Source organism: Sinohyriopsis cumingii, chromosome 4, assembly GCF_028554795.1.
Source record: "Sinohyriopsis cumingii isolate HCF-2022 chromosome 4, ASM2855479v2, whole genome shotgun sequence".
Taxonomy (NCBI): domain Eukaryota; kingdom Metazoa; phylum Mollusca; class Bivalvia; order Unionida; family Unionidae; genus Sinohyriopsis; species Sinohyriopsis cumingii.
This window is the reverse complement of record NC_142964.1, coordinates 92,644,963-92,672,877: the sequence shown is the minus strand read 5'-3', so window position 1 is coordinate 92,672,877 and position 27,915 is coordinate 92,644,963. Positions and strand designations below refer to the sequence as shown.

The window sequence follows — 27,915 nt, the reverse complement described above, 5'->3', positions numbered from 1 at the left end:
TCCTTTGTGCCATACTTTTGCCTAAACGCGCAACCAAGACGAGCCTTGTCAGCACACCAAAGAAGAAAGGGCCTTGACGGGAACATGAATCAGTGTGGAATTTTTCAAAGCTCTGGACCTGGTATACCAACTGTATGGGAAAAAAGATTCGTCTACATTTAGGCAATGAATATGTGTATGACGATGTGTGTGTAGCTTGTGACTTACACCCTCACTGGACAGATGAGTATGAATGCCAATTATGTCAAAACATTGTGATCCTCAATTCATGCGTCCAGGGAACACATTCACTTTTAAACCTGTCTTAGAAGAACCCGTCACCGAGGACAACCAATCCCTTCAGGACATGAGTGTCATGGACATTCCCGAAAGACCATTCCTGGAGGACACCTATGTGACTGTCCCCGATATAGAGACTCTAAGAACATTACACACTGTCCCTATGACATCATGGTTACCAAACACGTGTTGTACAGTTACTAGTTGATATTCCACTTTGATCGTGTTTGATGTGTTTTGTATTACTGTATTTAACCCTTTGACTTTTATGCATTTTTGTCTTTCGTGATGTTCCATTTTAAAATTAACATGTCCTGAAAAGAAAAAAAACAAAACAAAACTCTTGTCTTGTCTGTTTTCGTGTCAAAGGTGATCTTCCTTGCACTATGGCTACCTCTACTATTTCTGTTCCATATTCATACACTTTCAAAGTCATCGGCGAACACTTAGATCGTACCATATGGGAGGCCTTGTATTTTCGCCATCGCTTTAATATGTTAATGGCTGAGCCTAGTGGTTAAGGCAAAACCGTTATCAAACGACTGATCGAACATAAACATCATTTGATAGATCGTCCACCTAAAAAGATCATGTGGTGTTATAAAGCGTGGCAATCGACAGGTACAGCCTCTTGCGAGAAAGTCAAGGCGATTTCATCGTGTTTGTGTAAGGCATACCTAACGAGTTGATAATATGTTTTCCTTTGTCAAATTAACTTGTGCATTTGTGTTTTAAAACTTGTTTCCATTTTCTCCTTCTTCCATTACACCTATCTACTTAATAGTTCTCTATATCTTTTCTAAAAAGGATTCCCAACATAATATATTTTATTAACATATTTTAATTGTATACAATGTTCATATGTTCTATGTTTTAATTTACTAATATGCCATTGGCTATTGAATTGGTATCTCTTTTCTAGTGTATTAGGAAGCCCTGAAAAGGGCTGCTTTTGTGGAGGAGGAGATATGTGAATCTTTTATTGGTTAAGATTGCGTACTCGTATGTTGACAAGCTTTACAACAAAATAGGGTCTGCTTCTTCTGAAAGAGAAGGAGATCTGTTTTGTGTCTACACGGCAGTCGACAAAACCACTGTCTGATTCCTACTGCTGTTGCTGTTGTTCTCTCTGCTTCTGAAGTCTGTACTACTCCGTCCATTCTTCCATTTCTTTCTTGATTTCCTCTCTGAAGAGCTCTTGTATCAGGTTTTCATTCACCTTTAACATTATGAAATTCTCTATCTCTTCAGGCTTCGGTATCAGATTTTGCATGACACGATGTAAATTCACGTGAGCTTCTGTCAGCTTGGCTAGTCTTGATCACATCTTCATAGAAGGATGAGTTATCAATTGAGAGTCAGACTGCGTTGCGTTATTTTGATTTGGGATATCTAAGAAAATAATTATTATTTCCATCATGTTCGGGGGAAGGGGCCTGATGACTGGGTTTTAGTCACCTTATAGTTCACTATTTTGGGTCCTAGTTCTTAATTATATATATTTTGGTGCCACATTGTGTAACTGGTCATGATGGCTTGAGATTTTAGCCACCTTATAGGTATAAGTTGGGGGTATTATTTTTAATTTTCCAAAAATTTATAATCCTTTTGTTGCCGCCTTCTGCAGCGGGTCCTGATGGCTGGGATTTAAGCCACCTTATATCTTTAATGTTGTAGGCTATTTGTAATCACTACTTGTTATTGTGATTCATCATGCTTTAAGTAAAAGCAGTGAAATAGTAGTAGAATAGAAATATAGCAAAAGTTGTTAGTAGTAAGTTAAGTCATAATAATAAGCCACCCATTACACCGTCCGATGGCCCAAACATCTGGACAGCTCATGCCCTGAGGTAGGTGATAGGTGCAGGTGTAGCATTGGCCCGCGCACTGAAGGTACTGACCCCGATTGGGTAGTAAACCGTATGCTAATCCTGTCCACACTTACTCACCCACCCGCACTAAGAGTGGTAGCGTACAGCCCGGCGGCCGTGCGTGGTACATAATGTATACTTTTTTTAAATTAATTTTATTATTAATATTATTCAATTTCTATTCCTTATGCACTCATTATAATTTCGGTCAGTCTAGGTGTGTGGAGGTATGTAATTAGGCTTATAACTTAATGATTGTTTCAATTTCCTTAAGGAAAATCAACATGGCATCAATCGTCTGGTTGCGGTTTGGGTTAAATTGGTGGAGGTGTTCGGGGTAGGTATATGGCGAATTAATTGATTAAAGAGCATTAATCAATCAATTTTATTCTTTGTTCGTCAATTTTTGGGCATATGTTGAAAACATGCCTCATGCCTAACGTCTTCATCATCAAGGGAACTGAGGCATTTTGCTATAATGGAGGAAAATTCTAAACCTATCCATACCCATGCCCTTACACACACGATAAACCAGCTGAGAACTAAAACCACCCGTCTGCCCTCAAACACAAACCAAAAACATGTAGAAACTAAACCAAAACAAGTGGCTCCAGATAACATCACTAATAATAAAATTAGATAAGAAGCTCGAAATCAATCCAAATCGGAGATCACAAATCCACTTCCACCAGGCAATGCAAGTAGCGGGGAAAAAAAGCAATGCAGGAACAAAAGCACGCCACAACATGATGAATTCACCCAAGATATAATTATTCACTATTTAAAGACCTCATGGTGGGGATCTCCAATGTCTTTCGAAACCACCACATACCTTGTATTCCATTCTTTATGTTACTATCGGACTTATTGGAAAAACACCTCCAAACCAAACACTGATTTGAAATTATAAGAATCTACATCAATAAAACCTAACAACATAAATGGATACAACTAGAAAAAAATATAGTAATCTGGCAAAGGAATAGTCGGGGATTAAACACCAATAAAACAGTATTAATGATCAAAATACAAAAACCAAAATTAAATCAGATCTGATACTAATTCAAGAAACACTTATCCATCAACAAACTAAAAACATACCAAATATCCCGGGATATTCAGCCAGTAACTTCGCAATGAAAGAAAATAAAAAAAGTGGGTAACCATCTGTGTCAGCGATTTACTCCCGAATACATCATTTCAGCAACACCCCATAACCACTAATGACCGGAATAAACATACTACCCTTGAGTATCAATCAATACTCGTCCATACCGGGCAATCCATCTTTGAAAGTTTTAATATTTACGACCCGGCAAACCATTTAGCGTCTCCCCTCTCAATTATGCTCAACTCATCAGCACAACAAAAGAGTATATGATATGCGGCGATTTTAACGCCCATATAAAAAGATGGAGAGGAAAGCACTTAAACAAAAGAGGCAAACTGGTCGAAGAATGGACCACCAACATAAATCTGGTTATATTTAAGGATCGTACAAAAACCAGAATTTCACCAGAAGACGGTTCAATATCTGCAATTGATTTAACAATCTGCACAACCAAACTAGCATCTGTGTCTAAATGGGAAGTATATGGAGATACCACGTTGGGCAGCGACCAGTTTCCCATTATTATCACTATAAATTGTGTTACCCATGTTACTACGTCATCTAAAGTCTCCCAATGGAGACTAGATAAAGCCAATTGGCACTCATTTAACTCTTTACTTACCGGAGTGACTATAGCCAGCATACGGGACAACCACATCGATGTATATATTAAAAATATCCTTGAAAAAATGAACACAGCCGGAACTCAAAGTATACCCACCACTGGTACCAAAAATGCTGCTATCAATAAACAACCAGTATCTTGGTGGAACGACGACTGCACAAACAAAATCAAGGAATAAAAGAAAGCCCTTAACAAATTTCGCCATACCGGTCTTTCATCTGATTATAAAACAATAGCTAAACAAGTAAAGAACATCATTAAAAGAGCAAAAGGACATATCTTGGCAAAAATATTGCTCTACCGTTGAAATTAATCAAAGTAATTCGAAACAAGTTTGGAAGAAACTAAAAGCAATGCGAGGCGCAAATAGTAACAGCATTCCAAACATTAAAGGTGCAATAACTGAAAAAGACAAAGCTAAAAAGCTAGCAATACACTTCGCTGGAATGAGTAAAAACAATAACCACTCAGCTAAATTCCAAGAACATAGAAAAACAACAGAGTGTAAAAATTCGCACCTCTTTACCGAATTGGATCCAATGAACATCGATTAAATAACCCATACAGCTTGGACGAATGGAAAACAGCAATTAGATATATATTAAAAAAATCCACTCCCCGGGGGAAGACAACCTCGGATACGAGATATATAAGAAAACACCAGCAAATATGGAACAAGTCATACTAAACTTCATAAATCAATCATGGCAGACTGGACGAATCCCCCTAAACTGGAAACAGGCTATAGTCATCCCTATCCCCAAGGCAGACAAGGATCCCACTGAAATATCATTCTACAGACCGATATTCCTTACATATACAACATGCAAGTTGATGGAAACGATGATCAACAACAGACTCAAACATCACCTTGAAAGTAATAATCTTCTCAGAAAACCAAAGTGGCTTCCAGAATAAAATATTCACTTTAGATCAACTAATAAGGATTGAGTCTAGTATCAAACTAGCCTTTAATTCTAAAAGGAAAAACGATATAGACTTAGACCTTGAGAAAGCCTTTGACTCAGTCTGGACTGATGGTCTCATTATCAAATTGAACCGTTATTGAATCAGTGGCAACATGCATAAATGGATACAAACATTTTTAAAAGATAGACACATCATAACCAGAATAGGAGCTCAGTACTCAGAAGAACACGTGCTAGAGAACGGCACCCCACAATGAAGTGTAATGAGTCCGACCCTATTCAACATTATGATAAACCATCTAGAATGTTCCACCAATCTCAGAAAAATAGACCTATCACAATTTGCTGACGACAATGGTCTATGGAAAGCAGGCAACCCACACAGCCAACAACTACTAACATTACTACAAGATAACCTACACAAGATCGGCATAAGGAGCCGATAAATGGGTGTTTAATCTATCAAAGAGAAAACAACTGGAATTCTATCCCCCACCCATAAGGGCTATAAAATAGAACCACCCAACCTATATATCCAAGGCTAACAAATGAAATTTGAAAGATTCGCAAACGTTTCAGGCATGTATTATGATCAACAGCTTACATGGAACCATCACATAACAGACCTAATACGGAAATTCTGTGGAGACCTAAATCTTTTGAAAAAATGAACGGCTCACAATTTGGTGTAGACCAAGGCACGTTGGTGACGCTGTACAGAACCCTAATTAGATCTAAAATGGACTATGGATGCCAAATCTACGCATCGGCTACACCAACATTACTAAAACGCCCTGATAGAATCCAATCAAAAGCATTACAAAAATGCACAGCTAGACTCAAAAACACATCAAAAGAAGAACTACAAATCCTTACAGGTGAAACACCACTAAGACTAGGGAGAGAAGAATTTATACTTAAATACTCCGCCAGCATGTCGATACATAATTGAAGCCATCCAACAAGAAACATCATCGACAAATACAATATCCCACTAGCCGGAGACTCGTCCCGCTCCGGCCATCTGGAAATAGTATCCATACATTATGCAAAGAACTACAACTCGATTATCCGTACGCAGAACCAATACGATATCCGGACCTGGCCCCGTGGTCAAGGGACAAACCAACGGTCAACACTATAGCAACATCATTCGGATGCAAAGAAGAATTTCCATTAGAAATACGATAAAACATCCTCGATATATTGGACAACTCATACACAGACTGTCAAAATATACACAGACGGGTCTAAATCAAATAACCCAGACAAAACTGCTGCAGAACTAACCATACCGGAAATGAAGAATGAAATAGGATACCGACTCCCAGACAAATGTTCAGTATACACAGCAGACTTCTGGGCCATACTCGAAGCAGTAAATATAGCACACAAACAGGAAACCCAGAAAATACTAATAGTAAGGGAAACACTTATAGTACTCCGAACACTTGAAACAGGTAACTCTAAGGGACGTGACAACTTTCTTAGAGAAACCTACTTGATAATTAACAACATGAAAAGTCAAGGTCAAACGTTACAATTCTTGGGGGTCCCATCTCACATTAACAACCCAAGGAACAAAATTGCAGATCAAGCAGCCAAAAACGCCCTAAACAAACCTGAGTTAACCCACATCGGCTACAACGCACCAGAACTATATAGCAGGTTGTGTGGTTTGAACTTCTTTTCCTGCTTTGGGAGATTCGATAGCAGAACGGTTTTCGCATTTGCTTTTGCCAAATTATTTTCAATCATGAGTCTTATAATGGTCTCTTCATTTTGGTGTGCGGGGCAATCTTTGGAGATCGGGTGATGTGGGCCGTTGCAGTTAGCACATGTTTGACCAGTGTATGTGCATTTGCTGCTATGATTTCCGCCGCAAGTGTCACATCCTTTTTTGTTTTTGCAGCTGTTGGCTTGATGTCCCCATGATTTGCAGTGGCTACAGAATCGTGGGTTGAAGTTATATGGCAGTAGCGGGTGCCCATCAATATAGACTAGGAGTGGTGTAGTTGAAATAAAATCGAGTAAGATAATGTTGGTCGGGTGTCCTTTGCTTGATCAAAACTGGAGGGACCTGTTATGTCGGCTCCCGGTTTGTTAATTCCAATGCAATGTCGTTGTTACTTGAAAAGGTTGAATGTTTGATGTAGTTTGATAACCTTTTTTGTAAGTCGTATTTGATTTATAACCAGTCTTTGATTTTTGTGGACTGCTGCTTTTTGGAGTGGCATTGGGTTTATCCTTCTTTTTCTCAGTCTTTGTGCAGGCCTGTGGTATGGTATTTGGGGTTCTTTTGGTGAGTGCTTTGTGTCTTGTGACATTCACTTTAGTCGGTCCTTTTTGGTTTAGTTCCACATAATTGACAAATTGTTTTGATGTGCTGCATCTGACTATGATGTAGTTGGTTTTAGGTCAAATAATTTCAAAGACTCCATCGTGGGATTTTGTTAGGACTTGCAACATACTAGATGTGCTTATGTTCAGTTGTTTGGAGCTGTTGTTGTTGATGAATACGGTTAATTCTATGTTGTGTTTTTGTCTCCCCTTCTATCTGGATATTCGGTTTGGTATGATGGGTTGTCCCTTCATTTACGTTTTTATTTCCTCTTGTTGCCTGGGTCGATATCGATTCTTTCTTTGTGGCTTGATTGTAGTTTTCGTTGGTTTTATGATTATTGTTGCTGGCTTGCTTGTTTCTACTGTTGTTTTGTTGGCCTTAGGTATTCCATTTATGAGTGTTTTGCCTTTCTTGATCTTTAATATTTCCTATATTTAATATAACTTGGAGTCAAGTTAGTGGGTGAGGATAACTGCGCGGATTTTGATAAGTGTGAGTCAGTTGTGGAGTAGCGGGTAAGAGTGTGTGTGGGTCAATTGCGTAAGACGGGCGGTCAGGGTTCTGTCTGTTGTAATGAAATCCAGCAAAAAATTAGAAAGGTCCGGCAACCCTGGGATATTTGGGAAATTTGGGACAGTTCGTTAATTCCGTCCCGTTCTAGATGTTTGTTGACCCCAGATGCGACTCCCAACATCCAATGGGCGCTCTACAACTAGACATGCAATAAGACTGGAAGTAAAATGACCAAGGATCGTATGGAAATTAAGAGGGCAGTCTTGTCTGGTATTTGGAGTGGTACTGGTGCCATTGCTTGCTTTATTTTCGCCAATTTTGCCTGAAATGTCTGGACTGCTTACATTGGAGTTGTTGAGCTTGATAATTTTCTTTAGCAAGTTTTTGGCTTTCCTTATTGTGTATCTATTTATGTTCATCTTAATCTGAGATCTAGTAACTATCGAGAGTGTGACTGTAATATGGTGGGTCTGTACTATCTGTGTATTTCCTACAAGTTGACAATTATAAACAATTGCAATAACGTATTTGTTAAAAGATTAAGAGCAAGAGATAGAAAGAATAGTGATTTTCAAATAGCACAAATAGATGTATACCCGAAGGCTTAATACCAATAATTGATTTACCTTAAATTTCCTGACTAACTGTGGTGAAATTATGGTGTGTAACGTAATGAAGGTTTCCGCTTGGCGGGCTGCTAGTCCTCTTCTGCATGTCGAAACAGCTTGGCGGGCTGGATAGCGGGCTGTTGGACCACTTATGCAGGTCGAAACTGCTTGGCGGGCTCCTTGGCGGGCTGCGGATTCCTGTATATGTTTTGTTGTTGTTGTGGTTGGATTTTGGATTTGGCAGTGGGTCACGCGCATCAGATTAGCAAACTAGTATCGAGGAATTGGGTCAGCCACTTCTTGAGAGCGGCTAAACCCACGGCCGCTCTGTTCGGTTACTAAATACTGCATGATAGTCAGACTTCATCACCATCATCATCAGTTAAATTATAGTGATTTTCGCTCTCTTAGAGCATGTAATAATAATAATAATAATAATAATAATAATAATAATGAGGACTTTGTATAGCGCCTAATCTTTAGAAGCGCTAAGCGCTTTACAACATTAGACAACACCTTTAAGATAAAAAAAACATATAATAAGATTATTACAAAAACAAACACCATGAAATTAGAAAAACATCAAAAAATAAAAAACATGCTAGGAAACATTATTAGGTCTTTAAGTTTGTTCTTGCTGTCGAAATAAGTGAATTTTGAGAGCCCTCTTGAATGTGATCACTGTGTCTTTGTGTCTAAGTTCAGTGGGCAATTCATTCCACGTTGCTGGGCCTTGGTATGCAAAAGAACGCTGTCCATATGACTTTGTTTTCATAGTGGGAATAATGAGTATACGATTGTCAGAAGAGAAGAGTAAGTATCTTGCTGGTATGTACACGTGGGTGAGATCGGATAGGTATGTTGGACTAGAGTTCAACAGTGAAATGTAGCACAGAGAACAAATTTTGTGTTTGATTCTGGATCGAATGGATAGCCAGTGTAGGGTACAGAGCAGCGGGGAGGTGTGCTCTGATCGTGGTACTCTAAGTATGATCCATGCAGCTGGGGCATTTCAATCCAACTAAGAGGCATCAGTGTGTGGTGCGACTATTCTCACTCATGTTTAAAGCAATGATGATAAAACTGAGGCCATTCTGATCACAAGCGGCACTCCTACGATTCAGTCACTTGCTGATATCCACCCCGTGCAGCAATTATTGCATTGCAACCACATGTCCAAATGCAAACAATATTTAAGAATTAACAAGAAAACAAACAAATATATTTCATATATAAATCTCTTTTTGACAAGGTTGACAACGTTGTGAAGTAAAGCTAGACGTCCAGAAACGGAAAGTCAGTGTGCCATTGATGTGCACTACGTTTCCTACCTAAAGACAAAATATAACCATAATGGTCACAAAACCATCTATCTACTTTGTCATCGTTTCTGGAGGAGTGACGATCAAATTATGTCACTAAATGTTCTAAAGAATATCAAAGACTGCGTTGATGAAGAAAATACACACAATATTGTCCACACACCATGGAATCTGTGCCTTGTAATTTCACATTATTGAATCGTGTCGTCTGGGCATTTCTTCTCATAAAGTCAATGATGTCACTTGTATATTTGATTTTTTATGATTTTATATATTAGGTCTCTAATTGAGGCATTGAATTTGTACATAGAAACTGGCCCCTGCCCCCTTAAGACTTAACAAGCTAAAGAGGAAGAAATCAAGGTGTTGTCTGCTTCCGATTGGCTCAATAATGCAACCCCACTGGATTGGTAGAGTTTTGTATAAGTACTACTTCAGCTGGGCCTAGAAGAACATGTGCAAATGTTTACCTCTGACCCGCCGCAACACGACGGGTCACGCAATAAATACGCTTTATCACTCATAAACAATTCAACACTGGTCACCTACCTATTGTAATGATGCCATTTTATCTTTATGAATCAATATAGCAAACGGTCATTATGATTTATGTCAATATATTGATCAATATATTCACTGTTCAAAACTATTTCAGAAGTTTCTGTGTAACGACTAGGAACAAATACTTATATAAGACTCATGGTTTCATGTTACATTTTGCCGACATTTCAATACACGACTACCATGAAGAGCACATATGTAGATATTGAACATGACTGTTTAAGCAAAAATAAATGAAAACTCGCTTCCATAAGATTCATATCAATTTGAAGACGGGAATGTCTTCAATTTTAATATATTTTTCTTTTTAATGGAATAATGAAAATTAATTAAAAGTTTTGAGCCTTGTAAAAATAATACTGAGTTTTGTCTAGTACTATTTGTAGGGTTATTGAAATGTTCAATGACAAAGGCTATACTGATTAGAAATATGCATTTAATGTAATAGTTGCACAAATCAAACGTTGATACAATATAGACCACTAGCTGCAAGAAAAAAATAAAATACTTTGACCATTTGACATACTGATGAAATCCGTGCATTTTATATGGTGCTGTTGTTTGGGATTGGACTTAAATATCTCTGTAAGCGAATATATTCTTTGCATAATAATCATTTTTGATTCAAATTTAAAGGCAACGTTTTCTGAAGATTAAATTTACTTCTTAAACTAACAAAGTCTAACACATAAATGGGATTTAACTGCAATTTAAGGTTGTCTGTAAATTAATGTTATTGCTAAACATTTATGATAATTCCATACTTCTAACATTATTGAAACTATGCATGTCTTTAATTAAGACATAGTTTTCATATAAGAAGCATTAACATGGGTACAGTCGCCAATATCTGTTTGCTTTGCCAAGATCACTATTTGAAGACACCATATTGATAATGTTTAGATATTTGACCGGACAGTAACCCAAGCCAAGAAAACTATACAAAGGCACAAATGTATCATGAATGGTCACGAATTATTTTCGCACCTTTCACTCGTCATTACTGCCGATTAGGACGTAACAAACGACCAATCAAATGAAACTTATATTTTTGCATCCGTGAGTCGAAAACGTATTTTCTGTGTGACCTGTTCGTAGCAGGTCAGACTTAAGCAGATATATTTATTTGTCTAGCCTTAGGCCCAGATTATAAAGAACTTATGCCAGATTGTACAGCTCAGTAAGGAAGAATGATTGGACCAATCAGAAACCGACAACGCTTTGATATTGTCATCCTTAGGTAGCATATAAGACGAGAAGCTGTCACAAACTTGGAACACGCACGTACAAGCATGACACTTTTACTTTGTTTAACAAGTTTTATTTCGCTAGTATTTGCTGGTGATGTTTTACAGTATTCCAACAATGACTTTGCATCCAAGATTATGACACATGACTTGGCTCTGGTTGAATTCTTCTCACCTTGGTAAGCTCTCATACTTCTTGTAAAAATAGCCTGGGTTTCTTTTGTCACACCAAAACTGTATTGTTAAGTAAAACATTTGTCATTTCCTTTATGGATAGTCACGTAGGAGTTATTTAAGACTAAATATTTCTTAGTACTATTTTCCGCCATTTCAATACACGATTAGCACGAGGAGCACATATATGGATAGTGAAGATGGCTGTTTAAGAACAATGAAAAGAAAATTAGCATCCATAAGACATATATCAATTTGAAGACGGGACATTATCTAGTTTTCAATATATTTTCCTTTTAAAGGGAAGCTTAAACGTAATGCTACGTTTTGAGCCTTTTTAAATGAATACTGATTTCTGGCTCCTACTAGTTGCTGGGTTATTGTAGATTTTAAACTAGCAATGTAAAACATCTAAGTTCAATTGAAAAGAAGTGAAAGGCAGTGTGTAATTTAATTGTATTTGCTAATCATTTATGAAACATCCATATTTCCAAAATTATTTCAACTGCTTTTGCCTTCAATTCAGTGGTAGATTTCATATAAGACTAATTAACCTGGATACAATTATCGATTTATGGCTCATTAGCCAATGTATTTTTTCTTATTATTCCCGGACTGAAAATCCTTCGAAAATAGATTTTCATTCATTAAAGACCCCATATTGAAAATGAGGTGCTATTTTACCATAGGTAACCAAAGCTAAAGAAACATATTCGCATTGATAAATGTATCAAGAATATTTATGAATTAATTTAGGATTTTACACACGTAAATACTAACCACTATGACGGAACACGAAAATATCTAACTGAATCTTCAATTTTGACCTCTCTGTCTCCGTCTCTCTTTCTCGCTCACTCTCTCTCTCTCTCTCTCGCTATATATATATATATATATATATATATATATATATATATATATATATATATATATATATATATATATATATATATATATATATATATATATATATATATATATATATGGCCTAGTGGCTAGAGCGTCTGCCTCGGACGCGGGAGGTCGTGGGTTCGATCCCATACCAAAGACTTATAAAAATGGTACTAACATCTGCATCGCTTGGGGCTCATCATTAAGAGGTTAGTGTTAGGACTGGTCGGCCTAGTGTCAGGATAATGTGACTGGGTGGGACATCGTGCTACATGTCTGCGGCATGATGCCCCAGTGCTAGACATCATTATAAACTGCCACACTGCAGACATCGTTGCGATATGACTCAGAAATTGTTAAAACTACGTTAAACAAAAGTCCATATCACAGTCCTACTACTTCTTCTCTTAAGAATAAATAAATTTGTGTTTGTTTTTTAACAGGAGAGTGTCGAAAGACTCTTGATTGAAAAAGCGTATTGATTGCGTGACCCTTCGTGTTATCGTAAGTTAGATTTAAGCCTTTTAAGTTTGTTGTCTAGTCTTATGCCCAGCTTTTACAAGACGTTACAACTCAGTAGGGAGGAATTTGTGGACCAATCAGAAGGTGTCATCGCAATGATATGACACTAGTTAGGTAACATTTAAGTGAATAGAAGCTCACACAAACTTGGAACCACGCCCATACAAGCTTGAAACGTATAGTTTATTAAGCAAATTTTATTTCGCTAATATTTGCTGGTGATGAATTACCGCATTCCAAAAGTGATATTGCATCCAAGGGTCAGACACATGACTGGGCTCTAGTTGAATTCTTCGCGCCGTAATAAGTTCACATATCTATTATAAAGATGGCTTGATTAACCTGCGTAATCAATAATCGTGTCTAAAATATTTTCCTTTTAAAGGGAAAAATGCGATGTATCTTTTAAAGTTTTGAACCTTTAAAGATAATGCTGGTTTCTGTGTCCTACTAGTCGTAAGGTTATTTTAGCGGTAAATATCAAAAGGAAGTATTGAAAATAAATTGGCATTTAATTTAGTATTTACACAAGTCAAACATGAAATGACAAAATGGTACATTGATTAGAATTTGGCACAGTACAATATCCCAGCTGCAGGAAAAGGTGAACTAAAAATACTTTGATCAGCTGTCTTAATCGATAAATGTTACATGGTGCTGTTAATTATGATTGAACTGAAAAGTTTCGGTAATGGAATATATTCTTTACCTAGTATTCCTTGCTTATTCAAATATAAAAGCAACATTTGCTCAATAAAATCTTACTTCTGAAACTAATAATGATATCAAACATCTAAGTGCAATTTAAAATAAGTTAAAGATAATTTGTAAATTAATTGTATTTTTCTAAACATTTATGAAAATCCATATTTCCATCATCAATCCATTTTGCCTTTTATTAGGTTTTATTTCATATAAGTTTGCTTTGCCAATGAAGTTTTATTATTATGATTTCCGCTGATTATCCTTTGAGAAAAGGTTATAATTTTTAAAGGTATTAATACTGCGTCAATATTTGACCAGACGGTAAACAAATCAAACAAACTCATAAACAGGCACAAATGTACCATGCATTTTCATGAATTATTTTCAGACATTCACACGACAGTACTGACCACAAAGATGATGCACGCGACTACCCAAATATAGTTTAAATCTACGCATACGGGAATGCAGTTCGATTGTAAATTAAGATATGTCCATGTGTTGTTCTCACTCTCTATATGTCTGTGCGCTTCCTCTAAGGCTAAAGAATGTTGTGCCTTTTATTTTTTTGCTAACGAAGATAATGTCGAAATGCTTGTAAAATATAGTTATAGCGGGACCCGTCTATTAATGCTGATCAGACTTAAGGTTTTTCCAATGTATTGTCTAGATATAGGCCCAGCTTATATATTACTTACATGACACTTTACAACTTAGTAATGGCGAATATTTGGACTAATCAGAGGCCGACGATGCGCTGTTACGTTTGGTATCATTTACGTGTATAGAAACTGTCACAAATGTATAAACACGCCAAGTATAAGTATGCACAATGTGTTTTGAAATATTTGGCTTCTGAGAGTAGTGTGTATCTCTGGGTTTTATATAACACTCAGTACTACATATTACTATTTGTCAGCCATTTCAATACACGACTAGCATGAAGAACACATATATAGATATTGCACATATAAGTGTAATTAAAACGTTAAACATAATTGATATATTAATCGTATTTCCTAAAGATTTATGATAAATCCATATTTCCAATATTATTTAAACAATTATTACCTTTATCCAATTTAAGGTTTGATTTACGAGTCACTGTCCTCGGTACAATCGTCGATATATATGTGTTTCGCCAGTGAAGCCTTTTTCCTCGGCTGATAATCCGTCGAACATAGATCCTCACTAATTTAAAGCATCTTGTTTATATTTTGGTGATATTTAACCGAACGCTAGCCCAAGCGAACGAATTTAGACACGCACAAATATATCATGAATATTCATGTAATATTTTCGTCACGTTTCCTCATCATTGCTGCCCACACAAACGTAACAGAGACCCACCCGAAATGAAGCTTATATCTTTTCATCTAATGCACCAAAAGAGTATGATCTGAATGTGGAGATATCCATTGGTTCGCGCTCTATCTCTCTCTCTCTCTCTCTCTCTCTCTCACACACACACACACACACATTAATATATCCCATTGCACAGATTAAATTCCCAAATTAAATGGTTTTGTTATTAACAAGGAGCAGATCTATACCGTTATTGCTCCGAAAAACACAGAACTAAATTAAAATATAATGAGTAATCTTCCCAGCACCTGTTTAAAAATGACACTGTGTTTAACGCTGAATAGGTGGGACTATCGCTTAGGACTCAGAGTAGTCAAATTCGCTCCTAATCTGAACTGATTGTTTTACTCTCGGCCCTTTTCGTGCATGGTAAGCTGCAATATTTTCAATTTGTAATTTTTGTGAATGATCCAATTTATGCGTATTGTAGTTTGGGGGGGGGGGGCAAGGCCCATCATATAAATGTTTCAAGATATATTTGTCTAATAATTGCAAAGTAAAATGTCGTTTTTCTTTAAACATTGATGCGTTGGGCGTATATTGTTGCAGATTAATCGGATTGACTGCAATTGTGTTATAGGATCTTTTGTTACCCGATGGGTCTAATATTATATTTGCAAAGGGACTTAGAATTATCGTTCCCTTTTATTTAATCACGACGAATAAGAGAGAACGTTTCATAGCAACCTTTCTGCTCCTACGACAAAATACAAGATGACGAACTTGCTCCGTTTGAATCGTGTCCCGATTGTTAATTCATTGCAAGGAATATTAAACTGTGGACGCATTTAGCCACATATAGCTTATATAAGAACAAAAGAAAGTACTTTGCAATCTTGACTCCATTTACGATTTAAGTACTTTACTGGTCGTCTAGTTAATGGCATGATACACCATTTAGCATGGAGAAAACCACTGCTGTTCCTTTGATATATACTGGCATGGGCAACTCTTACTAAGGACATATGCAACATACAGTTTCTAATCTCAACCTTGTCTCTACTATAGGTCTGAGGAATGTAAAGAACTAGATCCAACGTACGAAGCAGCCGCAAGAATACTGAAAGACAATGACCCGCCAATTCCTCTCATCAAGGTAAATACTATTTTCCTAAATATAAAAAAAAATATTGGACCTCTTTGACACTTTCCTTGTACTATGTTACACTAAAGCACGTTTGTTTGTCATCATTTTTGTATGCCTTTTAACACTAGCATCACCAGTCCGGCGTGAACTTTTATTTTCCACTGAAGCGTTTAGTTCTCTTCAATTGCAGCGAGGCAGGTCTTTGCGTGGTGTGTAACTGTTTATTTTATCAAGGTAACTGGTGCTTGTGGGGCTCGTAGTCACTGTGAGAAATGCAAACATACTTTACGACGCATACACTGAAACTGAAGATTTCGTTTGCTTTGTTACACAAATAGAAATGTAACAGTTCGACACTTATATGTAAGCTAATCTTTATGTTTCCACCATAAGATATATTATGCTATAATTTGATATTGTCGCTCCTTCTGCCAGTAGCAAATTCTGTGTATTGATTCCATTGATTGCTTCCTGTTATTTTCGTTATATTACATTACTTTTCAACACTTCCATTTTCAATACTATCGAATTGAAATTATGGTTTCTGTTTACCCTATTGAAATAAAAATGCATACAGTTAAAATATATTGGTCAATGTACAAATAAATAAAAATTATACCCTCAACGACATTTAAAATCACTACTGATTTATAGTACATAGGTAATTATTGTCAATGGTATCTATGACATTTATTATTTAAAAAAAGAGACTGTAATGACAAAAATGTGTCTTATTGTCAATGTATTAATCATGAGTATCCTAAATATCAATCATATCCTGCACTTTCATTTCGCTTTAGTTTTGCTCAAAATTCATTACTTAATGTTTTACATATATATGTTTCATTTGTTTAACTCGAATATATAGTTTCGTTTGCATTCAGTTTGCACCGCGTATATATTCATTTTGTATTTCCTTATCCTTTATTATACATTACAGTTCCATGTAACTGTAGTAAAACTGGATTGTTATTGCTCCTTGTTACAATACTTAATTTTCTAAAGTATTCTGTATTCTGTACTGCCACTAAGATCGAAATGGAATTGTTCTCTTATGTGAGTGATGATGCAGAGATGCATTGTATGGCAACTGTAGTAGTAATCACATCTTCATTGTGGAGTTTAAGCATTATGCATTTACTGAAAACGGTTAAATGTGACCCACATCATTTAATGTATTTAATTCAATCTTTGCAAAGATTTTATTTCGTGTCGATCGGTTGTTGCCAGATATTATAGGCCACAACAAGGAATGTTAGGAATGTTTAGTGTGAATCATTTGATTTGTTTCCAATGATGATCGGTTATTCTGCTTGATAATCGTTTGTTAAGTTTTGTCTCTAAGGAAATGTTGACCACGTCACGATATTACAAAATGTAACTTTGCTCAGCTCTGTATGATTGACCTTCTGGGTATATAGGTAATATCTCTAACCTGGCTGGAAGAAAAGACCTTGTATTCTGGTGACTTTCACTTTGCTGTATTGATTTATTTGACTACGTAAAATACGTAAATGAGAGAGCTGGTTCTATTAAACCGAGGAGGCACAGTTAATAAACTACAGTTGTTTACAGCATTCTCTGCAATATAACTCCTAGATAATGTCGGTGTTCATCCAAATGCTCAATTTGTCATTGTTGTATATGTAGATTGATGATATGATATAATGCAAATTGTTTTTTTTGTCTAAAATACAAATAGGATCCCCGAAGACTGGTCAGTAATTATGTTGAATCATTTTCTATATGTGGAATATTATATCCATACACATCCTCACATGTTGAACCATTGTTCTATAGGTGGAATGTACTGTTAAGACATATCATTAGATGTTGAATGATTATTCGTCACATATTCAATCCTTGTTCTGTAGGTGGACTATCGATACATATCATTACATGTTGAATTATTGTTTTATAGGTGGACTGTACTGTAGATACTGCAACCTGTGAACAATTTGGTGTTCAGAACTATCCCACTTTTAAAGTGTTTAGAAACGGTGATGTAGAGGATTATAACGGCGAAGTTACCACAGGTAGAGAGGCAGAAAGTGTTACCGTTTCTCTTATCTTTTTAATTTTAATTCGTCTAATATTTTGACATTTGTATTGCTAAAACTATTTAAGGTCTGTATAAATAGAAACTTTAATCCATAAAAAATTATTTTACCAAATTAATATTATCAAGTTATCAAAGCGTATATCTGAAACTGCAGGAAATAACTTCTTGCAAACAAAATCGGATAAAATTTTGATTAATTCATGTGCGCATTTAGTACATATTTTGCGCAATATGTCTTTATGTAACTTCTCTACATTTAGAGATTTATCTCTAGAAAAGATTTGTTTTTGTTTGTATTGCTTTTTATTCTTAGGCGCTTTTTGGAATTTACCAAGCGTATTTCGATATAAAATGATCGAATATACCATTTTATTGATGACGACATGAGTGGTAGACTACTGGACTAAAGACATGTTGAAACTAATCATTAATTTTAAAGTTTAAGGAAAACACGAAAAAGCCATAATATTATCAACTACCAGCCTGTCAAATATTTTCTTTAGAATATTTTCACAGTTAATACTCATCATTATTTTAATGATTAACTTATTACATTAGAAGTTTATGCATTAGTTACACAAATATCGATACAGACATCTCTATCTCTTTCAAAATAACAGTCAAAATGAGACTTGAAGAATTTAAGTTTTTTGAATTCTTCACAATACTTATTTTATGATAGAATGTCTAAAATAAATTTTTGACAACATTCCTGAAGAAAGGGTTTACATGTCTATGCATTTGGATCATGCCGTAAATCATGAAAACAACTTTTACCAACTGGGCTAAACTTTATAGATGACTAACACATCTCACCTATGTTTGCCTGGGTCCGAGTCTCTGCTTGGCCAACGTGGGAATCTAAGACAGCTTCCCAATAACTTCCCATGGTCGTGGTGGTTCTACCTAGGATTTTACACCAAATATACTAGCGCCATGTATAGCAAATTATGTGCTGAAAAAAATGGCGTCAAAGCGGGCAGCTTTACCAACAACAATTGTTTTATCGTATGGCCGATTAATCATTGGTTAAATTTCCACCTCCTTTTTGGTAATTTAAAACTCCCTTGTTTTCTGTAGCTGTATTACATTTGCAGTATATTTTATCTGCGCGTTATCTACATATTGCAAAGTCGTTCTAACTGTAGTATTTTGCATAATTACTACAGTTTATATCTGCATACTATTATATTTGATTTGCATTTTGTGTTAGTTTTTACTATATGTTTTTATTTCATTAAATTCTATTGTAATGTAACATTGTTGTACTTGACCTTGTCATAAACTGGGCTTCGTTAGTAGTTGTGCCACATTATCTGTTTAATATAGGCGACACTAATCACCTTCAGATATCTTTTATTTAGGACTATAGATTATTAGGACTCGGTATCTGTGTTCTAGGATTATTTGGGATTTAATTCGTAATACCGTACGTTCCTAGATATTGCATTTTTATTTTATAGAGTAGGGAAATAAAGTATTTGTTTTATTTTACAAAGCTTGTTGCTTTTCGCTCTTTTTTATAATTCATTTTAAGAGCATATGCTCGTAACAATACTTTAATTGTTTTTCGTGTTCAAGACAAGCACTTTATTTATTATTGGATCGTTAGATTTTCTTCGGATTGTAATCAATACGCAAATATTTATACAGCATTTTAATTTCAACATATCAGAAATGTTATCATAGCGTTATATTTACGTTTTATTATCAGATTTGATTGTGAAGAACATGCAAAACAAGGCCATTCCTGCATCTACAGAACTGAAAACTGTTGAAGCTGTCGAGAACCTATTAAAACATAACGCCTTTTCAGTGATAGGTATGTACATAATTATAGTTGGTATCTGTGTGAGCGAATTTCACCTATATTGACAAAACAATAGGTGCTATATCGGAGACTGTTAACTTCTAAATGACCTCCGTGTGATAGCTATATTTTACATGCCCTCCATCAGGCAGAACGTTTATATTATGATTGCTGTAGTCTGTGTATCATAAGTGTCTTTGAATAATTAATTTAGTATCTGCAGGATACCATCACTGACCCATTAATGAACAGTGGGGCACGACAAAATCTTTTTAATTTAACTGACAAAATCCTTCTAATTTATGACCAGTAGCTTAATTGTCAATATCATTTTGATTGAAAGAAGCAAATGTTCTCCGCACATTAACACTCTCCTAATTTCACATACCTGTATAAATGTTTGTAATGCTTCCACATACAGTAAGAAAGAAGGTTTTGCATTAGGGATGAAAATCTCAAACTTAACGGTCACTGTGACAAGCTGAAGAAAAGTGGTTTCAGCTATCCAACTTTCTATACAGATATGACTATTGAACATTGGCAAGATGTACATAATGTACCTTTCACGATACACGTGTTATGACCCTCTATTAATACAGAAGGTGTATATAGAGTTACATTGGCTGTTTATCCTCACATGTGTTAAGCTGTTTAAGTTTGCTTGTGATACAGATTTACGTGCACAATTGATCGACAGTGAAGAGGTAACCAGAGTCGATTCATCTTCATAAAATTGGGACATAGAAAAGCACAACGAATATGACATGCTTGAAATTAATCCCAAAAGACCGGCGACCTATTAATGATAATGTAAAGCAGTCGATGAGCACACCTTTAACAGTGATAGCATTTGCTGGTGGTCCATATTTACAACAAAATATATATATTATCAGACTTTATATTGAAAACATTTAAGTGAAGTTGAAATGTGAAAATGCGACCTATATTTATATAAGGCGTTTCCTATCAACAGCATCATAGCGCCATATCATCTATTTCGTATTACCACGGTTATGTTTCTCTAATTACAAAAGTCAACTAGGGTTATATTTTATTAAAACTGATAATTATATTCTGCTGGCTAATACACATCTACAATTTTAGTTCATCCAATACATTTGTTTTCGTCTGTATTTAGTATATCCGTTGTGCAGAAAATATAATAGACTACGGGTTACTTTAAAGTATACTTTTCTAAACACAGAGGAAGTGTCCATAATTAATGTTCTTTAGCATTTTATGCAGCCTGTTATTTACATAGGTTTATCTTAAAATATGTAAACATATTTATACAATAAGAACCCACGTAAAAAAACAACAGAGTGATTGAAATGTTTAAGATTTAATAGGTCTTGTTTTTTAAATTTTATGTTGCAGGTTTCTTCAGCAATAGCGAGAGTGAATTGGCAAAAATCTACCTGAAGGTAGCGCACGCTATAAGGGGTGAAATATTATTTTCCCATACCACAGAACAAGCTATCAGAAACAATTATAGTTATAACGAGTAAGTGTAGAACTTTCCACTTAATGACAATTTAACCCTTTTGTCTTCATTAACCATGTACCCGTGAATTTATTTATAGCGAATCATATAGCCTATATAATAGAAAGTTATAATTGCAAAATTACACAATTGTGTCGGTCCACATTGAGCAGGAAGGGATTTAATTCAATTGCAGCAAGAACTGATTAAGCTCAGTTTGGTTGTATTACAGATCCTGATATAAGTTTAGACTGGATCCCTGCAAGCCTTCAGTCTCGCCTCTCAAATAACGAACATGGTACTTTCAGTTTTCTTTCAAACTTCGAGTTCTGTTGATGCCCAATTTCCAGTAAATCATGAACATGTCTTTGTTGGCCAGTTACGGCAAATGACAAGAAACGAAATTTATCTTACAGTGCATTCAGTAAAGAATATATTCAACAATCTAAACTGTTACCAGGGTATAATTATATCCAATCATTCTATTCTAATAACATTGTAATTCGTTTTAAATAGCGATTTCTTGACCACTGATACATTCCAATTATCCTTATTCAAATACGTCACCCGATCATAATACCTAATGCATTATAATACCACCTCGCAAATCCAGACCACTCAGGCTACAATGTTCGTCTACTATGCTTAAAGTTATCTGCCAATCTAGGTGGTAGTTAGATAGGGTCACTGTCAAATGATTCGAGAGACCTAAATTAAAGATTAGTATTGAACGTATTTACAAATTAAATTGGAAATATGCAGAGTAAGCTATGATCATCTGAAGAATCATACATTTCAAAGTTAAATACCCACGAAGAGCCCTTACTCAAAAAGTCTTTCCTCCCTTTTCTCTTTGTTTTTACACTACATTTGTAGTTCGTGCTAGTCATTAACTTTCACTATTTACTGATTAGCAGACATGTGTAATATAAAGACTACGTATATCTAGTACTGAGTTAGACATCATAATTGTCAGCAAAACATATTTTAGTACTTACCGGACTAAATAGTGGATTCGTATTCATTTGGGTAGCTCCCGGCTTTGGAAAAGATCTTGCCTCAAATTAAAAAGTAAATTTTACCTTGAATCTTTGGCTTCCATTGAACAGTTACGACAATACTTCTTTCGCCTGCATTATCACTTTTTTGAGACATATCTTTAACGTGCACATTCTAACAACTCATTAATTTTGTAACTGATAACTACTCTGTTTTTCAGTGAAATTGTATTGTTCCAGCCAAAGATTTTGCAAAATGAGTTTGAAGAACCTGCGAGAAAGTATGATGATGTTGCATCTGTGCACAATATTACAGCTTGGATTCAAAAGGAAAGGTATTCAGGTTTTAAATAACCACTTTATTAGCAATCGGAAAATATCTCATAGACATATTTACAGTGTTTTAGCTCACAAAATGGGCAAAAGAGTCAAGCAGCATCATACGTATGACTAATAAGAGCTGCAAGACATTTGCTCATGCCATTTTTATAGGTGTTTTTCTCATCTTGATTGCACAGTCAAACTCACCCATGGAATTATCATGTCATGTTCAAAATCTGTTTCTATTTTATTTTCACGATGAAAATAAACAAAAACTGTTTATGTTAGGAAAACGTTAGAAATTAAATGGAGTCCGCGTTATTGTGGACATTCCGTTTCTCCCAGATTCTCGTTTTTTTTTCGGAAATAGAAAACATCACTGACTATAAAATTGAAATAGAAAGATAGAATTTAGTTGTGTCATATTGTTGTATGCGAGACCGCTATCGAGTACGTACTCCGTTAAGGGAATTTGTACCTACTCCCTTAAGGGGCGCATCTACCTATTCCTTAAGGGGAGGGCTATAGCTCTCTATCTCTCAAGAATTTAGAGATTTATTGGGAGGGGGTAAAATATTGTATTTGAACCTTTTCAAGATTTATGCTGCTCCCTTATATTTACGAAAAACGTGTGGTATGTATCCTGTGTACATAAGGGATTCATTTAGGATGATAGACAGATCCAGTGTCAGATCGCGTCGTATGAGTAATATGATTAACCTTTATTACTTGCAATGATTTGTTTTCTTCAAGTGTTTCATTCATTTCAAAATTTAGCTTGCTTTAGCCAGCTGTGAATTGGATATGGTTCCATCTAATCAGATAGCAAAGAAGTATACACTTTTAAACTAGCTACATATCTAGTGCATCGCAAGCGGATGGAAGACAATCGGATTAACGAGAATGACTTTCCAATATCGTAGACTTCGATAAAGATATTAACATTGTTTCAGTATCATAAGTAGAATAAAATCTAACCTCGATTAACAAAGGGAAGAAAAACAAAATGAAGAAAAGGCAGATAAAGAAAACAGAGAAGAAAGGATAAGAATGCTATCCTAATAGCAGAAAAAACAAAGGAAACAGCATAAAAAGAAAACAAATAAAGATGAAAGAGTACGAAATATGGCAGAAGAAAAAACAGCAAGGACAATGCCGTTAAGGAAAATGTAAAGAAAATAGAAGCAGCAAAGAAGTAAACGAAAACGATGAATAAGTAAAACATAAAATTAGGAGAAGGAAAGAAGAGTAAAAAAGCAGTAGAATCTTCATTACTGCTAACATCAACAAAACCAAATATAATACCTAAGAAATACCGGCCAAACCGGTACAATCAACAATTATAGAAATAAGGAAGCAAAAACAAATTCGGATTACACAACGGTCATGGAAGACAACAATCTTATGATATCATAAAGCTAATAAACAAAGAAATAAATGTAATCGCAGAGATTAAGACAATAAGGTGTAACGATCTTATTCAATGGTTTATTGATTTTACTTGGTATATACAGATAGTCCTAAATACGCTAGACTCCACTTATTAAAGATACACGTGCCAAATGTTGATCTGGAATGAATTTGACTGGCAAACGTTACCTACCAAGAAAGGGAACAAATTATGCAAAGTCATATTTCAGTTTTACACTATTACGCACGGAACTATTTTTATTCTTCGCGAACTTTCTCCGTTTTGACGAAATGTCAAAACCTTTTCAACGAGGAACATTTGCCAGCATTTCATGTCATTTATATTGTTTTTTCTTCTGATACTTTTTTCACATCTTTGAACTCCATGTGCATATTTTAATTCTTAGGATACATTTCTCAATGTAGTACCTTATGTTTAAATTTTACTTCAAAGTTTCATCTTATCCCAACTTTAGACAGTAAATTTAATTAATATCATCATAATATCAGCATAATATCAACACATTTGATTTTGTTTGGGAATGGCATATCTCAGACCAGTCATCGTGAATTGAAGACACCATGAATATTATCCCGAAGACTCCCAATTACCTTGTAACTTACATTATTGTCAATTAAATGAAAACTGTTTTAAGGGTTCAAATGTCAGTACAAATGAATAGCATGTACCGAATCAATTCCATATCCTGAATTTACTGATGCAGCAACAGTCTGAAATGAAACATTGACACTATCAGAAATGTATCTGAATCAATCAAAAACAAACAAAATATAGATATATAACATGCATTTAATGTATTATGATGAATGTGGTAACAGCATGGCATCTTATACCTATCCGTATTTTATGGTGTTATGGGTTTATCTCATTTACTCCGTTATGGACATGGCTATTGTCCCCGACAACCTCAGTAAGCAATATCTGTTTCGATGTACTAACTCTAGTTTATTTACTTCTTGCAGCCTTGGTCTATGCTCTGAGCGTACTGAGAAAAATGCCGAAAAATTTAAGAAACCTCTTGTTGTGGTATATTATGATGTGAACTTCGTTGAGAAAGAAAATGATACGATCTATTGGAGAAACAGGTTTGTATACATCTTTGTTCGCTGTATAAAATGTTATTGCTCATACACTTTGGAATTTTTAATCAACACTATTTTTAATGTCTTTCACATTATTGTTAAAACTAATATTAGATCATGGACTGTTTTAACAAAATATTTGAATTATTAGCCAATCCTTTTTTTTGGCACTAAAGCTTCACCCTGAAAGACATTTAAAGACCTCAATTCCATGACAATTATAACGCGTTGATTTACCAAATAGAGTTCTGTAAACAAGTGATATCATAATTAATCTTTCCCATCGATATATATTGAAACCTATAATAATAGTATATATAAACAACCCAGCCACCGATAGGACACTGTGAAGCTAATTAAAATCTACTATCAGAAGTGTTTCTCCACGCTGATATTTGTATTGTGACATACACAATATGTAGAAACGATAATCCAAAAGCAGTGTTTCAGTCAAAATGCCAATGAGCACTTATAATTCCATGTTATATTAAATTTAGACACGTAATTCCTCTCCAATTATAACTGAATACAAATAAATATGATGTCATAGTCAGATCGTACGTAATATTATAAGACCCTATTTATATACAAATGATCACCTGACCTAGCTATTAGTCGTTCAAATGGAAAATTACAATAAATTTTAAATATATTTGCTCCAAGCACATTCTCATTTCAAAAGGCAGTGTCAACACATTGTTTATAAATCATAATTATCTTACATTACAATCTAACGATCAAGGACAAAGTGAAGAACATACTATGTCTACATACATACATACATACATACATACATATTAAAATAAATAACCATTTTTTAAACCTCGATATTAATGTATTAAACATTCAGACAGGTCTAACATGCCAATTACTTAACCATCATCATGTTTGTACTTTTGAACAGCTGACTATATAAGTATATTTCAAAAAGGTTTTAACATGTTGTTTGTTGGACTTAAAGAGTACTGAAAGTGGCTAAGGACTTTCAGGATGAAGGGAAAGAGGTTACTTTTGCCATCAGCAACCACAAGGTTTGGGTTCATGAGCTTGGGACGTTTGGACTCACTGAACTTAGAAACAACAGGCCGGTGTTTACTCCACGAGACAAACCAGTTGTTACTGCCAGAGACACAAGGGACAGAAAATATGTCATGTCTGATGAGTTCACGTAAGCATTTTACTCACCATCAGAACCTGATTTAGAGTCTAAAGGTAGAATGTGACGATTGATTGTGTTTAATACAGCTAAACACTGATTATCCAGATATTAAATTTGCAGATCATTCACAGTTGTATGAACTTCCTTACACCTACCCTACTATCTATAAAACTAATTGTCTCGACAATGTTTATGATTTTAGATAAGGTTAGTGATACAGTGACACGACGTATAGCTTACATCGTTTCTAAGCAAAGAACTAAAATACCTGCTCAAAGACAAATCATAGTAGTCAAGCGCATTCTTTCAGTTGAGTGGATCGAGAATGGACTTGACAATGCTATTTTAGTTATAGTTGTACTTAGAGTATACATCAAAACCGGAAAGCTCTATAGTAATATATATTCATGTCCCTCCATCTTCCATACTTCATCATATTTCTTTTACTCAGCATAGCTTAACCAGATTTAGAAATAAGTGGGTGTTGTTTAGTAATTGAATTTCCGGTGATACTTAGATATCTCTTTTAACGATCGTATCTAGTAAGGACTGATTATGACAGGGACACTGCCCTTTTTTCACCAAATTTAAATTTTCACTAAAGAAGAACCTTATAACCAACATAGCTCATTAATATTATTATACTCTGAAACAACTTGATATGTAGGGTCTATCATTGACCTAGATGTGGGTTTAATTGTGTTTTTTTCTCAGCCGTATTTTGCTTATAGTTATGGCTCGTGAACATTAACCGTATTATGTTCATATGGGTCACGTATGCGTTTAACAGGAATTATATCAGTAATGGATATCATTGCTTTAAGAATTTAATTCTACATACCTTTAAATGGTAATTATTTACTTTATTTGGATCCTCATTCATTTATATTTCTTTGGAAGGTCGTTGTTCACATGTATGTTGACATGTTTGGACGATATCAACCGAACGGTGTGATCAGTAACTTCCAGATTTAATGGTGTGCGCTGTGATGTCACGGCGAAAGCTACGCATGTTGATAAACAAGTTCGCATTTCCTATATATATCGTGGCCATTAGACTCGACGTGTTCTCTTCATTACTAAGTCTAGTCCTTGGCTAAAATTGTAAATGCCCATAGCAATCGATAATTAGGCTCAATCATTGGTCTTCGTGCTCCCCAATAAATTAAACCTACATCTATGCCAAAACTACCTACCCATCAATCTGATCAGTTACCCAAGCAAGGTCACATCAAGATCATACGAGCCATCGTATCATACGAAGGCCACTTGACCACTGTGAAAAAGCTTACACTAAAGTGGTACGGTCATGTCTCATACTATTCTGGACTGGCAAAACCAGTCTTGCAAGGCACAGTACGAGAGTTGAGGCGAAGAGGCAGCCATAAACATAGGTGGGAAGACAACATTAAAG

At 35.3% G+C, this 27,915-nt stretch overlaps 1 protein-coding gene across 1 annotated transcript in view; it reads left to right on the top strand.

Moving 5' to 3' along the window:
- The first annotated feature begins 6,115 nt into the window (after positions 1–6,115).
- The window catches only part of LOC149801682 (protein disulfide-isomerase A3-like), a 28,418-nt gene continuing 6,618 nt past the window's right edge, over positions 6,116–27,915 (top strand). The window contains exons 1-9 of the mRNA XM_089956831.1: positions 6,116–6,275; positions 11,496–11,589; positions 16,076–16,163; positions 18,076–18,190; positions 19,931–20,038; positions 21,404–21,530; positions 22,729–22,842; positions 25,223–25,345; positions 26,304–26,510. Of these exons, the coding sequence (XP_089812957.1) occupies positions 6,116–6,275; positions 11,496–11,589; positions 16,076–16,163; positions 18,076–18,190; positions 19,931–20,038; positions 21,404–21,530; positions 22,729–22,842; positions 25,223–25,345; positions 26,304–26,510 (1,136 nt within the window). The remainder of the gene's footprint in view (positions 6,276–11,495; positions 11,590–16,075; positions 16,164–18,075; positions 18,191–19,930; positions 20,039–21,403; positions 21,531–22,728; positions 22,843–25,222; positions 25,346–26,303; positions 26,511–27,915) is intronic.